Source organism: Drosophila miranda (assembly GCF_003369915.1).
Source record: "Drosophila miranda strain MSH22 chromosome Y unlocalized genomic scaffold, D.miranda_PacBio2.1 Contig_Y2_pilon, whole genome shotgun sequence".
Taxonomy (NCBI): domain Eukaryota; kingdom Metazoa; phylum Arthropoda; class Insecta; order Diptera; family Drosophilidae; genus Drosophila; species Drosophila miranda.
The window spans coordinates 22,568,150-22,582,641 of NW_022881614.1; the positions used below are offsets into that span (position 1 = coordinate 22,568,150).

At 44.4% G+C, this 14,492-nt stretch overlaps 3 protein-coding genes across 3 annotated transcripts; 2 read left to right on the forward strand and 1 right to left on the reverse strand.

Moving 5' to 3' along the window:
- Positions 1-7,458: 7,458 nt before the first annotated feature.
- On the reverse strand, positions 7,459-11,160 carry LOC117193887 (syndetin-like). The gene is made up of 11 exons (XM_033398571.1): positions 11,095-11,160; positions 10,804-11,016; positions 10,615-10,741; positions 10,425-10,582; positions 9,506-10,363; positions 9,103-9,434; positions 8,880-9,045; positions 8,708-8,818; positions 8,322-8,645; positions 8,153-8,265; positions 7,459-8,090 (listed from the first exon to the last, which is right to left on the reverse strand). Exons 1-11 carry the CDS (start codon positions 11,158-11,160, stop codon positions 7,643-7,645), a joined length of 2,916 nt encoding a protein of 971 aa, XP_033254462.1. The 3' UTR covers positions 7,459-7,642.
- A 113-nt stretch (positions 11,161-11,273) lies between these two features.
- On the forward strand, positions 11,274-13,079 carry LOC117193560 (phosphatidylinositol N-acetylglucosaminyltransferase subunit A-like). The gene is made up of 4 exons (XM_033398307.1): positions 11,274-11,508; positions 11,570-11,815; positions 11,872-12,109; positions 12,169-13,079. The coding sequence occupies exons 1-4, from the start codon at positions 11,407-11,409 to the stop codon at positions 13,026-13,028; spliced, it is 1,446 nt and encodes a 481-aa protein (XP_033254198.1). The 5' UTR covers positions 11,274-11,406; the 3' UTR covers positions 13,029-13,079.
- A 16-nt stretch (positions 13,080-13,095) lies between these two features.
- On the forward strand, positions 13,096-14,276 carry LOC117193562 (band 7 protein AGAP004871-like). Its single transcript, XM_033398309.1, is given in 4 exon segments — positions 13,096-13,343; positions 13,400-13,594; positions 13,597-13,909; positions 13,972-14,276. Coding segments are annotated over 4 exon segments (825 nt in total). The 5' UTR covers positions 13,096-13,291; the 3' UTR covers positions 14,237-14,276.
- Positions 14,277-14,492: the final 216 nt, after the last annotated feature.

Below are 14,492 nucleotides of genomic sequence, written 5' to 3' on the forward strand. Positions count from 1 at the left end.
AATATATTTATATGCTGGGCCCATTCAGACGGGGGCGTTTCTTGGCCAAGAATAAGGTTTGGTGCGCGCGATGTGGGATTCACGCCCCCGAGAAGATAAGACAGTCGTAGTTTTCTTTGTAATATGCATATCCCAAAATATGTTATCTTTGTTAGTGGTTACAACTATTTAGTATTCGTGTTTTTGTGTATTTGTGGTAAGCGCGCGAATCAAATCGATTTCTATTGATTGAGCGGCGCTCTATTACAATTATTTGTCCGTTGCCTTCTGCAAATAAATATTACAATTAGGTAATTAGGTTAATAATAAATAGCTGTTTATGCATCTTAGCAATACGTGTGTTTCTTTATATATTATATATATGTAAAGGACAGTGTATCAAGCAGTTAGCACTATCCCATCTAAATTAACATTTGAACTTAAGATACCATCGATAAGACCTAACCGATATAACCAGACTTAACCGATGTTTAAAAGACCTAACCGCTGAGGGGTTCTCGATACGGGAGTCGGTTGTTGGAAGTAGAAGCAGAAAGTTGAACAAAAAGTCGGAAGAACAGACTCATTAATTGCACATCTTAAATCATACACTTTGTACTCTTTTTCGAAAAACACTATTAATAAACGATACATTATTATTAATCTTACATTTGGGGGCCCGTCCGCGTCGAATACAGAGCTCGGAGTGTGTGAAAAAGAAAAACAGAAGAAAGCAGAAGCTGATGCAAGAAGAGGATTGTTGAAAAGTTGTTAAAGTTGTTGTTTGTAGCTACATAAAGTTGTAAAGTTGTTGTTGGTGGCTATAAACATTAAGTTGAACAATCCAAATTCTGTGAGCCTTACAGTAGACACGGAGTTTAATAAAAGATCGGTCGTTTAATTCGGTTGGAAAATTGTGAAATTCATTGTCGCGCCGCAGCGTCGCCTTGTCCGTGCGCAGTACGTACACAAGCAGAAAAAACACGCACAGACACGTTGTGTGTGATACACACTTATAAACAGAAAAGACAAGCACTCGTCGGGTACACAGACACAAGTCGAAAAGAGCCGCAAAATGATGCAAACACCGCCGCCGTTGCACTGGAAAGAGAGAGAGAAGGAAGAAGCTGTACCAGGAACGTCGCGCCCGAGTGCAAACGAGATGGAAGATTCAGAAAATGCAGAAAACAATACTGATGACAAGATTGATCAAATGATAAAGTTGCTAAGTTTGAAACTGCTTTGCGATGAGCAACGAGAAATGAAGATCGCTCCAGATAATTTTACAAAAGTTGTGAGCGATTGTGATGGCAAATCGGTTCCCATAGAAAAATGGTTTGAGATATTCGAAAAAAATGCCGACGCATATGAGCTTACTGAAAAGCAAAAGTATGTGCAGGCCAGAGGAAAAATGACCGGTGCAGCTAAGCTTTTCCTTGAAGCTGAATGCGTGTGCACCTATGAGGAACTCAAGAACGTATTATTGGATGAATTCACATGTAGCTATAACAGTGCAGACATTCATAAGCTGCTGCAAGAAAGAAAGAGGAAGAGTAGTGAGTCGATGCACGAGTACTTGCTGCAGATGAGAAAAATAGCAGCAGTCGGACATGTTGAACACGCGGCTGTTATAAGCCATATTGTGAACGGTCTGGACATAAGAAACGAGTATAAGTATGCCATGTATCGCTGTAAGACCTTCAGGGCCTTGAAAGAAGAGTTCGATATCTATGATCGTTTGAACATATCGGAGAAGAAGGGCAATAACGAACAGCATAAAACGAGTTTCAAGCAGCAAAGTGGGCAAAGCGGTAAAAAAGAATATTGCTATAACTGTGGATCAGGAGAACACAAACGCAAAGACTGCAAAGCCGAAACAAAGTGTTTTAAGTGCAATCAGAATGGTCACATTTCGCGTAACTGTCCTTATGAAGCTGATAAAGTTGATAAAGTTCGCGTCATTTTGGATCGCAGTCGCATGAAAAAAATTCAAATAAACGGCATTGTTGTTGACTGTCTTGTGGATACAGGGTCAGATGTAACCATAATCAAAGAGAGTATGTTGAAGACCATGAAAAACGTTAAACTTTTGAAGTGCACAACTATGTTGCGCGGTCTGGGTCAGATATCAACAAAGCCTGTTGGATACTTTAATGCAGAAGTTACCGTGGATAAGTTGCAGACCACACAGAAGTTTTTAGTAGTCCCCAGTAGCCAGATTGATTTCGACGCACTTTTGGGGCATGATTTCATTAAAAAGTTCCGTTTCGTCGCTGATATGCAAGGATACACGTTTTGGAAGCATGACGCAGATCCTGTGCCAACAGATGAGCATGCTCTTATATATAATGTAACTGAAGAGTCATCCTTTGTAGCTCCGCCGCAATATCAAAAAGACGTTGAACAGATGATAAGAAACAGTTACCAAATGCCCACAGAAGTTGCAAAGCAGTCTCCAATCCAACTGAAGATAGTTCCCGACGGAGTAATCAAGCCGTTTCATCACTCACCGAGTCGTTTATCAACAGACGAAGCCAGTGCCGTAAAGAAGCAAGTCGAAGAATGGATCGAGCAAGGAATCGTGCGCAAGTCGTCTTCAAATGTAGCGAGCAGAGTTGTCGTCGTGAAGAAAAAAGATGGTACACTTAGAGTTTGCGTAGACTACAGGAAGTTAAACAGCATGGTATTGCTGGACTGCTTCCCAGTCCCGATCATGGAGGAAGTCTTGGAAAAGCTGCAGTCGGCTAAGTGGTTTACCATAATGGACCTTGAAAACGGATTTTTCCATGTGCCTATGGAAGAGCAAAGCAAGTCGTATACGGCCTTTGTTACAAAGGAGGGATTATTCGAGTTTAATAAAGCGCCTTTCGGATTCAAGAACTCGCCAGCTGCGTTCATTCGGTTCGTAAGCTATATTTTTCAAGAATTAATCAACTCTGACATTATGCAGCTTTATATGGACGACATAATTGTTTACGCCGCGTCGCCCGAGGTATGCATGAGGAAGACAAAGTTGGTCCTGGAGACAGCTGCGCAGTTTGGCCTAAAGATCAAGTGGAAGAAATGTAGCTTCATGCAGCCACGCATTAGCTTTCTGGGCCATATCATTGAGGACGGGAGAATCTGTCCCGGCAAAGAGAAGACAGAAGCTGTCAGTCGGTTTGCTACGCCCAAAGACATTAAAGCAGTTCAAGCATTTCTGGGACTCACAGGCTTTTTCAGAAAGTTCATCCCTGGCTATGCACAAGTTGCCCGGCCGCTCACGAATCTACTCAGGAAGGAAGCAGTTTTCAACATTGGCGAAGCAGAGCAACAATCGCTACAAACCTTAAAGAATCTGCTTGTAATCGCACCTGTATTACATTTATACTCACGAGAAGCGCCAACGGAACTCCACACGGATGCATCCAAAGAAGGTTTCGGAGCAGTTTTGTTGCAGCAGTTTGATGGCAATTTCCACCTGATTTACTATTGGAGTAAAAAGACTACACAAGCCGAGTCCAAACGTCACAGTTACTATTTGGAGGTCAAAGCTGCATACCTCGCACTCAAGAAGTTTCGTCACTACCTGTTGGGAATCAGAAAGGTTGCTCAAGTCGAGGGGCCAAATATCACAGCAACGAGCAGTGACAATATGAAGCTATGGCGTTTTGTCTCAGAGAACGATGATATATTATCATCTGGGACAGATGAAGATGAGCAGGAGTGCCGAATGTAAAGGACAGTGTATCAAGCAGTTAGCACTATCCCATCTAAATTAACATTTGAACTTAAGATACCATCGATAAGACCTAACCGATATAACCAGACTTAACCGATGTTTAAAAGACCTAACCGATAAGGGGTTATCGATACGGGAGTCGGTTGTTGGAAGTAGAAGCAGAAAGTTGAACAAAAAGTCGGAAGAACAGACTCATTAATTGCACATCTTAAATCATACACTTTGTACTCTTTTTCGAAAAACACTATTAATAAACGATACATTATTATTAATCTTACATTTGGGGGCCCGTCCGCGTCGAATACAGAGCTCGGAGTGAGTGAAAAAGAAAAACAGAAGAAAGCAGAAGCTGATGCAAGAAGAGGATTGTTGAAAAGTTGTTAAAGTTGTTGTTTGTAGCTACATAAAGTTGTAAAGTTGTTGTTGGTGGCTATAAACATTAAGTTGAACAATCCAAATTCTGTGAGCCTTACAGTAGACACGGAGTTTAATAAAAGATCGGTCGTTTAATTCGGTTGGAAAATTGTGAAATTCATTGTCGCGCCGCAGCGTCGCCTTGTCCGTGCGCAGTACGTACACAAGCAGAAAAAACACGCACAGACACGTTGTGTGTGATACACACTTATAAACAGAAAAGACAAGCACTCGTCGGGTACACAGACACAAGTCGAAAAGAGCCGCAAAATGATGCAAACACCGCCGCCGTTGCACTGGAAAGAGAGAGAGAAGGAAGAAGCTGTACCAGGAACGTCGCGCCCGAGTGCAAACGAGATGGAAGATTCAGAAAATGCAGAAAACAATACTGATGACAAGATTGATCAAATGATAAAGTTGCTAAGTTTGAAACTGCTTTGCGATGAGCAACGAGAAATGAAGATCGCTCCAGATAATTTTACAAAAGTTGTGAGCGATTGTGATGGCAAATCGGTTCCCATAGAAAAATGGTTTGAGATATTCGAAAAAAATGCCGACGCATATGAGCTTACTGAAAAGCAAAAGTATGTGCAGGCCAGAGGAAAAATGACCGGTGCAGCTAAGCTTTTCCTTGAAGCTGAATGCGTGTGCACCTATGAGGAACTCAAGAACGTATTATTGGATGAATTCACATGTAGCTATAACAGTGCAGACATTCATAAGCTGCTGCAAGAAAGAAAGAGGAAGAGTAGTGAGTCGATGCACGAGTACTTGCTGCAGATGAGAAAAATAGCAGCAGTCGGACATGTTGAACACGCGGCTGTTATAAGCCATATTGTGAACGGTCTGGACATAAGAAACGAGTATAAGTATGCCATGTATCGCTGTAAGACCTTCAGGGCCTTGAAAGAAGAGTTCGATATCTATGATCGTTTGAACATATCGGAGAAGAAGGGCAATAACGAACAGCATAAAACGAGTTTCAAGCAGCAAAGCGGGCAAAGCGGTAAAAAAGAATATTGCTATAACTGTGGATCAGGAGAACACAAACGCAAAGACTGCAAAGCCGAAACAAAGTGTTTTAAGTGCAATCAGAATGGTCACATTTCGCGTAACTGTCCTTATGAAGCTGATAAAGTTGATAAAGTTCGCGTCATTTTGGATCGCAGTCGCATGAAAAAAATTCAAATAAACGGCATTGTTGTTGACTGTCTTGTGGATACAGGGTCAGATGTAACCATAATCAAAGAGAGTATGTTGAAGACCATGAAAAACGTTAAACTTTTGAAGTGCACAACTATGTTGCGCGGTCTGGGTCAGATATCAACAAAGCCTGTTGGATACTTTAATGCAGAAGTTACCGTGGATAAGTTGCAGACCACACAGAAGTTTTTAGTAGTCCCCAGTAGCCAGATTGATTTCGACGCACTTTTGGGGCATGATTTCATTAAAAAGTTCCGTTTCGTCGCTGATATGCAAGGATACACGTTTTGGAAGCATGACGCAGATCCTGTGCCAACAGATGAGCATGCTCTTATATATAATGTAACTGAAGAGTCATCCTTTGTAGCTCCGCCGCAATATCAAAAAGACGTTGAACAGATGATAAGAAACAGTTACCAAATTCCCACAGAAGTTGCAAAGCAGTCTCCAATCCAACTGAAGATAGTTCCCGACGGAGTAATCAAGCCGTTTCATCACTCACCGAGTCGTTTATCAACAGACGAAGCCAGTGCCGTAAAGAAGCAAGTCGAAGAATGGATCGAGCAAGGAATCGTGCGCAAGTCGTCTTCAAATGTAGCGAGCAGAGTTGTCGTCGTGAAGAAAAAAGATGGTACACTTAGAGTTTGCGTAGACTACAGGAAGTTAAACAGCATGCGATTTCTGGAGTGCTTCCCAGTCCCGATCATGGAGGAAGTCTTGGAAAAGCTGCAGTCGGCTAAGTGGTTTACCATAATGGACCTTGAAAACGGATTTTTCCATGTGCCTATGGAAGAGCAAAGCAAGTCGTATACGGCCTTTGTTACAAAGGAGGGATTATTCGAGTTTAATAAAGCGCCTTTCGGATTCAAGAACTCGCCAGCTGCGTTCATTCGGTTCGTAAGCTATATTTTTCAAGAATTAATCAACTCTGACATTATGCAGCTTTATATGGACGACATAATTGTTTACGCCGCGTCGCCCGAGGTATGCATGAGGAAGACAAAGTTGGTCCTGGAGACAGCTGCGCAGTTTGGCCTAAAGATCAAGTGGAAGAAATGTAGCTTCATGCAGCCACGCATTAGCTTTCTGGGCCATATCATTGAGGACGGGAGAATCTGGCCCGGCAAAGAGAAGACAGCAGCTGTCAGTCGGTTTGCTACGCCCAAAGACATTAAAGCAGTTCAAGCATTTCTGGGACTTCATGCAGCCACGCATTAGCTTTCTGGGCCATATCATTGAGGACGGGAGAATCTGGCCCGGCAAAGAGAAGACAGCAGCTGTCAGTCGGTTTGCTACGCCCAAAGACATTAAAGCAGTTCAAGCATTTCTGGGACTCACAGGCTTTTTCAGAAAGTTCATCCCTGGCTATGCACAAGTTGCCCGGCCGCTCACGAATCTACTCAGGAAGGAAGCAGTTTTCAACATTGGCGAAGCAGAGCAACAATCGCTACAAACCTTAAAGAATCTGCTTGTAATCGCACCTGTATTACATTTATACTCACGAGAAGCGCCAACGGAACTCCACACGGATGCATCCAAAGAAGGTTTCGGAGCAGTTTTGTTGCAGTAGTTTGATGGCAATTTCCACCTGATTTACTATTGGAGTAAAAAGACTACACAAGCCGAGTCCAAACGTCACAGTTACTATTTGGAGGTCAAAGCTGCATACCTCGCACTCAAGAAGTTTCGTCACTACCTGTTGGGAATCAGAAAGGTTGCTCAAGTCGAGGGGCCAAATATCACAGCAACGAGCAGTGACAATATGAAGCTATGGCGTTTTGTCTCAGAGAACGATGATATATTATCATCTGGGACAGATGAAGATGAGCAGGAGTGCCGAATGTAAAGGACAGTGTATCAAGCAGTTAGCACTATCCCATCTAAATTAACATTTCAACTTAAGATACCATCGATAAGACCTAACCGATATAACCAGACTTAACCGATGTTTAAAAGACCTAACCGATAAGGGGTTATCGATACGGGAGTCGGTTGTTGGAAGTAGAAGCAAAAAGTTGAACAAAAAGTCGGAAGAACAGACTCATTAATTGCACATCTTAAATCATACACTTTGTACTCTTTTTCGAAAAACACTATTAATAAACGATACATTATTATTAATCTTACATATATATATGCTTTCTCTAGGTACTTAAGTCACGGATAGTCGCCAATTGTGTTGCATATGAGAGCGAATAGAGAGCGAATTGTATTGAGATAGGAAAATTAGGAGAGATTCAAAGAGATTGAAAATTCGAAACGAAGTACATCATGGAGATCGCTTAAGTAACTAAACTATATATGGTCGTAAGCCTAAAAACAATGTTAATTTGCACGGAATGTTAAATACATCAAAAGAATGTCACGAGATTGCTCTAATAACAAAGGGTTGGGTTGAACAGAATCGGTTAGCAATGGGTTATAACAAAATAAATATATATGTGGCGTTGTCGTCGGCGTCCCCCCATTGGCCATTGCTGGACCGTCCAGCAACTGCAAAAGCCTTTGCCTTGTGCGCTTGTCACTGGCACAGATGCACTGTATTAGGTTTGTCAACTGTTTGGCGGAGTAGTCGTCCTCCTGCCGCTGCTGCTCGATCCACAGTTCGAATTGTTCCGGTGAGAAATAATAGGTTTTGATGAACACATCCACATACGAGCGGTGTTGGGGGTACTTTTGATTCGATATAAGCTCAAGGAATGACATAAAGTTGGCGAAATCCAATTGCATCAGTGCTCGTCCTCCGGCCGAGCATTTCTTCACATTGGAAAAGCTAAATGAGATGATTTTAGTTAAGGCTTTTACATTGTGGGAATCTTGCAGTTGACAGCTTACCCTTCCACGAGCAGGTGCGTGGCCACATGGGCCATGGAATTCCAAACGTGCTTGCTAGGCACAGCCACCTCTTTGGCCGTCTCCTCCAGGCACATGGCAAAGCTTTGTATGTTCTGCAAATAATTTGTTAGAGAAGATTGCCTGCAATTCGATGCCCTCTACCACATACCCGATTCAGCTCGTCGCTGTAGCTGCTATGCTGGTGTATCACATGATTCACATCCCACTTGACCTTGGCCATTTGCGCCAGTATAGCCGACAGATCAATGACGCGTGAGGTGATGCAGGTGTAAACTGGTTTGGCCAAATCCAACATGTATTCGCTATACTCCAGATAGCCCACCAACAGCGGACGGTCGGCAATGGGCAAAAGGTGATTAAGGTAGTGCTGGAGAATATGGAATTGCTGGAACATGCTGCGTCCTGACTCCACTGCCGCAATGCGCTGAGGAAGACCGTAAAGAGTGTCTGGATTGGCCAGCTCGTTGTTGGCCTAGAAAGGGATTGATTATAAGATTGCGCCCAAAACCCAGATCACACAAACCCAATCCATACCAGAGAGGAAAAATTAAGCGGCCACAGCTTGATCTGTGGCAAAACATTCGCCTCCACGGAGCGCAACCGTCGCTCCAGCCGGGGGGTATACATATTGTCCGTGGGCACCAGCTGTATATGAAAAAGTATTTATTTGTAATAAAAGTTTTTAATTTGTTAGGTTCTTACTTACCGCGTCCTTGCCAAAGATCTCGTGAACAGCAAACGCGTAAAAATCAATAAGCTCCAGCATGCAGGGCACAATCTTAGGAGAGATGCAGTGCAGAAGTTTGCACATTTGCAGGTAGCGTCCAAGGCAGCGCAGCACATTCAAGGCGGTATTGTTTACCAGCAGTTGGCTGATGAAAGGATTTCTTTGAGATAGTGGTTTGGATGAGAGAATGGAGGTTACTTACTTGCTGGCATCGTCAAAATCTTTGCTCTGCAGACTCTTCTGCTCGTCGTCGCTCTCCTCGCTAAAGTAGCAGGAGGCCTCGTCGACAATGCCAGAGAGAATATCCTCCTCGAGCATGGCTGCATCCAGGCCGCCGTCAAAGGGCGAACTTTTTTCAGAGAACCGCAAAAAGTAGCCATAGGAACCATAGATAGAGCTGCCACCATCCTGTGAGTGCACGGAAACCAGCTCGTCGCAATTATTGTTGCTAATCGGGAATTTGTTCGAGGAGGCCAACAGCGCTGTTGTCGGGGACTTGTGTCGACGCAGCGTGTGACGGACCGAGCGGAATTCCTAAAATCCATGAGAATAAAATAAGGAATCAACAAAAATTCAACGGGTGTTGCAGTTCCAGCGGCACTTACGGGCAGTTGAAGGATGTGTGAAAACGAGTCGACTTGCGTCCATGATTCGTTGTCCAAGAACAAGCAGATCTCTTCCACACAGCAAATGTGATAACGCCTGAAGAACTCCTCGCTCTGCTGCTGCATGATATCAATTAGTTTCTCCGACTGCTGGCTACAGAATTCCACTCCCACTTTCTTCAGACGCTGCACAATGGACATTACTTGGATGAACTGGTCGTACTTAAGCGCAGTCAGCTTGGCGCTCTGCAGGAATAGGCACACTTTGGTCAGTATATCGTTCCAGAGTCGTGACTGCCCCTTTTTCAGCTTTTGCTGGATGTATATATCGGGAGAGTCGGCCTCCTCGTGGCCATACAGCTTGTAGTTATTGTGCCACATCACAACCTGATAATAGGAGGCCAATATGGTCCAGAACGTTTTGCACAAGCTTATCAGACAGGGTATAAGCTTTTCAGAGTTTAGTTGCTCGCACAACTGTTCGTAGAGAGGCTTGATCTGATCGTCATGGCTGGGGTCGCTGTAGCCCCGGAGCACAGCGTTGACCGACGAATGAATTGCCGAGATATAGTTGATGTGCAGCTGATCCATTGCCATGAGCGATTTGTTAGCCCATTTGTGGGCCTCCTGCAGCTTGGCATACTTGCGCGTATCAAAGTTCAGCACCATCTCATTCAGCACCGTATCCAGCTGAAACTCCATGAGCAGCATGGTCTCCTGCAGCTTCTTGTAGAGTGACTGCACGCAGTTATATTGCATGTAGGCCTCTGCAGAGCTTTTGCATTGCAGGAGGAGAGCAATCGCCGCGCTGTAGTTGTGATCTGCTAGCAGTCTCTGCAGCTCCACATCAGTTGTGCGCTGGGAAATATTGAATCTGTATGATTCATTGAATTGATTTATAGAATAAGTCTAGTAGTACCAGTTTCTTTATGGCCATCAGAATGTCCAAGACCTCTTTGAGAACCTCCGTTTGCGATAACTGGCGAGTATCTCCAAACTGGTCGTGGTGAGGTTTGTGCGAGCGAAGTTCAAATAGGACCTCGCCTTCTGACACGTCCAGGGCGACTCCTCCAGCTTCTTTTGGGTGTCATTGATGGCGGAAAACTCACTGCTGCAAGCATTGCGCTGCTCCAATATGTTCTGCAGCACCTGCTTGGTCAATACCTTTTGTTGTGTGCGCAATTTTGCAATGGTGACCTCGATAAGCTCGTTGTCGATGCCGTCGCTAAGAACTTTCTGCGGGAGGTGGCAAGGTGAGAAGACTGCGATTCAGGGCGAAAGTTCAACATCTAGTTTACCTTGAGTTCATATAGCTGCGGATTACTGTCAGGGCAATAGTAGCATTCTTTAATGCTCTCTAGGATTTTCTGATCCGATCTTTGTGCGTTCGATGCTCCAGCCGAGGCTTCGTCAGTGGCATCCACTTCATCGTTGGGAGATGCATCAGTTGTCACCGTTTGGATGAAGTAGTCCGAGAAACCCATGGCAGGAATTTTAATTTGTCGATTCGTCTGTGTGCGTAATAAGTTTCATGGTTAGTGCATCCCAAACTACCGAGTGTGCACGCATCCTGAAGGACTCTTTGTTACCTGTTTGTGCAGCAGGTCCATGACTTTCGACTTAAATTCGTCCATTTTGGCCTTGGAGATCTGCATATTGCAGCCATGAAGAAACTGCGGTAAGCAACTTTTCTTTTGCACCTCCCCTCCCACTACGGTGAGACCGTACGCTGCAGCACTACGTTTTCCAGCACTGCCATGGAGAGTTATGCAGTCTGGTCCCACTTGCAGGTCTTGCAACCATATGTTCTTTGGGGTGTTGTGCTCATTTTAATTGATTGGATTTTATTTGTTTTATGTGATGTCCCCTGCATGTGAGCTAGCAATCGTCAAGTGTGAAAGATGCGCATCTGCATGGTGTCGGACTTCTTCTATCCGAGCATCGGAGGGGTCGAGGAGCATGTTTACAATCTTGCACAAATGCTGATTAGTCTGGGTCACAAGGTGAGTGGAAGCCAGATAACTTACATGTGTGTTATTGACTAATCTCCAATTCGATTCACAGATCGTTGTGCTGACCCATGCCTATGGAGATTGCAGTGGCATCCGCTATGTAACGCACGGTCTCAAGGTCTATTACCTCCCCATTAAAGTGTGCTACAATCAGTGCATCCTTCCAACTGCCGTCTGCAATGTGCCAATGTTGCGGGCCGTCCTCCTGCGGGAACGTGTGGAGATCGTGCACGGCCACTCGGCCTTCAGTGCCTTAGCCCATGAAGCTCTGATGGTGGGCTCTCTGCTTGGTCTAAAAGTAGTACAGTTTAGCAATCTTTTGCTGATTAAAGTCTAATCTTCTGTCGATTACAGACGGTATTTACCGATCACAGCCTTTTTGGCTTTGCTGACTTATCGGCAGCCCTTACCAACAATCTTCTGGAAGTCAATTTGAGTATGGTAAACCATGCCATTTGTGTATCGCACATTGGCAAAGAGAACACGGTGCTGCGAGCGCGTGTGGCAAAGCATCGGGTTTCCGTGATACCAAATGCTGTAGACACCGCTTTATTTACCCCAGATGCCAGTCAGCGACCCAGTAACGACACAAGTGAGTGGACACAACTATCTAATTATACAAGACACACTTATTCAACATATCTTCCGTAGTCAACATTGTGGTGGCTTCTCGCCTTGTCTACCGCAAGGGCATCGATCTTCTGGCCGGTGTTATACCCCGCTTCAAGAACACGCATAATGTTAACTTTATTATCGTGGGTGATGGACCAAAAAGAGATCTGTTGGAGGAGATACGCGAAAAGACAAATATGCAAGATCGAGTAGAAATCGTGGGGGCTGTGGAGCATGTCAAAGTACGAGATGTTCTCGTACGCGGCCATATCTTTGTGAATACCTCGCTAACGGAGGCATATTGTATGGCCATAGTTGAGGCCGCCTCTTGCGGTCTCCAGGTGGTCTCCACCAGCGTTGGTGGTATTCCTGAGGTTCTTCCGAAAAGCCTAATACTGCTGGCAGAGCCGGATATTGATGCCATTCACTCTGCCATTTTAGTAGCCATAGATAGGCATCAAAAAAGTATATCTAGTATGATAAGAACTCCAGCCTCTAATGGGCACATTCCTTCTGAGACTGATAGACGGGGAATGCGACGACAACGAAGAAAAAATCATTCAGCTCCTGATCCGGTTAGCTGGTCCCAAACGGGTTGCTCCACACCGGCGGATGAAAGTAGCCAAATAGAGCCTGTGCTCTGCCCATACAGATGCAATGAGCTGGTGGAGACTCTCTACAACTGGGAGGATGTTGCTCTTCGGACTGTTAGGGTCTACGATCGAGTGCTTCAAGAGCGAGCTTTCACCATTAGCGAACTGGTAAATGCGGTGTATCAGCATGGCTCGTGGGTTCTTGGCTTTTTCTTAGTGTCCCATTTTTTGGTCCGACTGCTAGACCTTTGGCGTCCCCGCAGTCGCGTGGAGGCAGCTCAAGATGTAGCACGTCAGCACAGCTAGCGAACCTTAAATGAATGCTGTACTCTAGCCAAATAACAAATTCAACCTCAATTTTGTGGTCTATTGCCTTTGGAAATCCTCTCAAGTAAATATTGAGAGAGTCGTAAACGTATACATAGATTTTTCATCCATTAGTTTTCTTTTTACTTTGTGAAATTCTTTGTAATGAACAACAATCCGGGGGAGTCCACAGATGGACTTTCGGGCGAGGAGACATCACTACAACTTCAACTCTGATAGATCTGAATGTCATACGACCATTCATGAGAGAACCTTATCTTAGTGCCATGGCGACTGATCGCAGTGTGCCGACAAGTGAGTTTTATTTGGTCTAATCGCCTCCTTGAATTGAGTCACTTCTTCATTGACAGCTGAAAACATTCCCCCTAATCTCTTGGAGAGGATTTTTTATATACTCTCCGTCATTTTGATGGTGATAACTTTCCCCATTTCGGTCCTCATAGTGATCCTGCAGGAATACCAGAGAGCGGTAATTTTGTGCTTGGGCCGCCTCCTGCCTGGCGGACCCCGTGGTCCAGGACTCGTTTTCATACTCCCTTGCATTGATGTGTACATTAAGTGGATCTGCGCACCACATCTTTTGACGTATCGCCCCAGGAAATTCTCACCAAGGATATGGTGACGATCAAGGTCGATGCTGTGGTCTACTACAGCATCAAGCAGCCGATTGATGCAGTTCTGCAGGTATTCGATCATAGAGGAGCCGTTGAGTTGCTGGCCAAGGCCTCGCTTCGAAATGTGGCCGGCACACACATGCTGTTGGACCTCCTAATGTCCAAGGAGACACTGTCCAAGAGAATTGAAGCTATCCTTGATGACTGTACCGATCCCTGGGGAGTGCGTGTCGAGCGGGTGGAAGTGTAAGTAGCTCGCCAAAGTAATTCTTCTGTTGTTGACTGTAATGTCTCTTGTATATTGGCAGTAAAGAGATTCTTCTGCCCGACCAGCTGCGACGAGCTCGGGCTGTCGAACAGGAAGCTTTACGGGAGGCAAAGGCCAAGGTAGCGGCTGCTCAGGGAGAAAGAGACGCTGTCAAAACTCTAAAGGAAGCTGCCGATATAATGGAGACAAATCCCATTGCTCTGCAATTGCGGTATTTGCAAACGCTCAACACAATATGCAATGACAAAACACTGTCCTATGTGTTCCCCTTCCCAGTAGATATCGTCCGAAAGATGATGAAGTGATGAACTTATTCACTTTTGCGAATAAAATGTATTTGTCTATTCAAAATAACTGATTTTACAACTTAACAAAACCGCAGTAGCCTCACTAACCAAAGGAATTTTTTCCAGCACGCACAGCTGACCACCAAACTTCAATTTCATTTTCAAAGGTATATTTAATAAGAAATGGTATAGAAACTTCCATACTTCGCTCACAAATCGTGATAGATTGCATTTAAATCCTTTTTGCTCATTCACTTTCAAACAATTTCTACTT

Excerpts from the sequence above, each read along its gene's own strand:
- LOC117193887 (XM_033398571.1), bottom strand. The coding sequence starts at position 11,160 with ATGCAGATCTCCAAGGCCAAAATGGACGAATTTAAGTCGAAAGTCATG. Across the intron at positions 9,046-9,102 it reads GATTTTGACGATGCCAGCAA|CCAACTGCTGGTAAACAATA; the intron begins GTAAGTAACCTC and ends TCCTTTCATCAG. Across the intron at positions 8,646-8,707 it reads CGCTTAATTTTTCCTCTCTG|GCCAACAACGAGCTGGCCAA; the intron begins GTATGGATTGGG and ends ATCCCTTTCTAG.
- LOC117193560 (XM_033398307.1), top strand. The coding sequence starts at position 11,407 with ATGCGCATCTGCATGGTGTCGGACTTCTTCTATCCGAGCATCGGAGGG. Across the intron at positions 11,509-11,569 it reads TGATTAGTCTGGGTCACAAG|ATCGTTGTGCTGACCCATGC; the intron begins GTGAGTGGAAGC and ends TTCGATTCACAG. Across the intron at positions 12,110-12,168 it reads GCGACCCAGTAACGACACAA|TCAACATTGTGGTGGCTTCT; the intron begins GTGAGTGGACAC and ends TATCTTCCGTAG.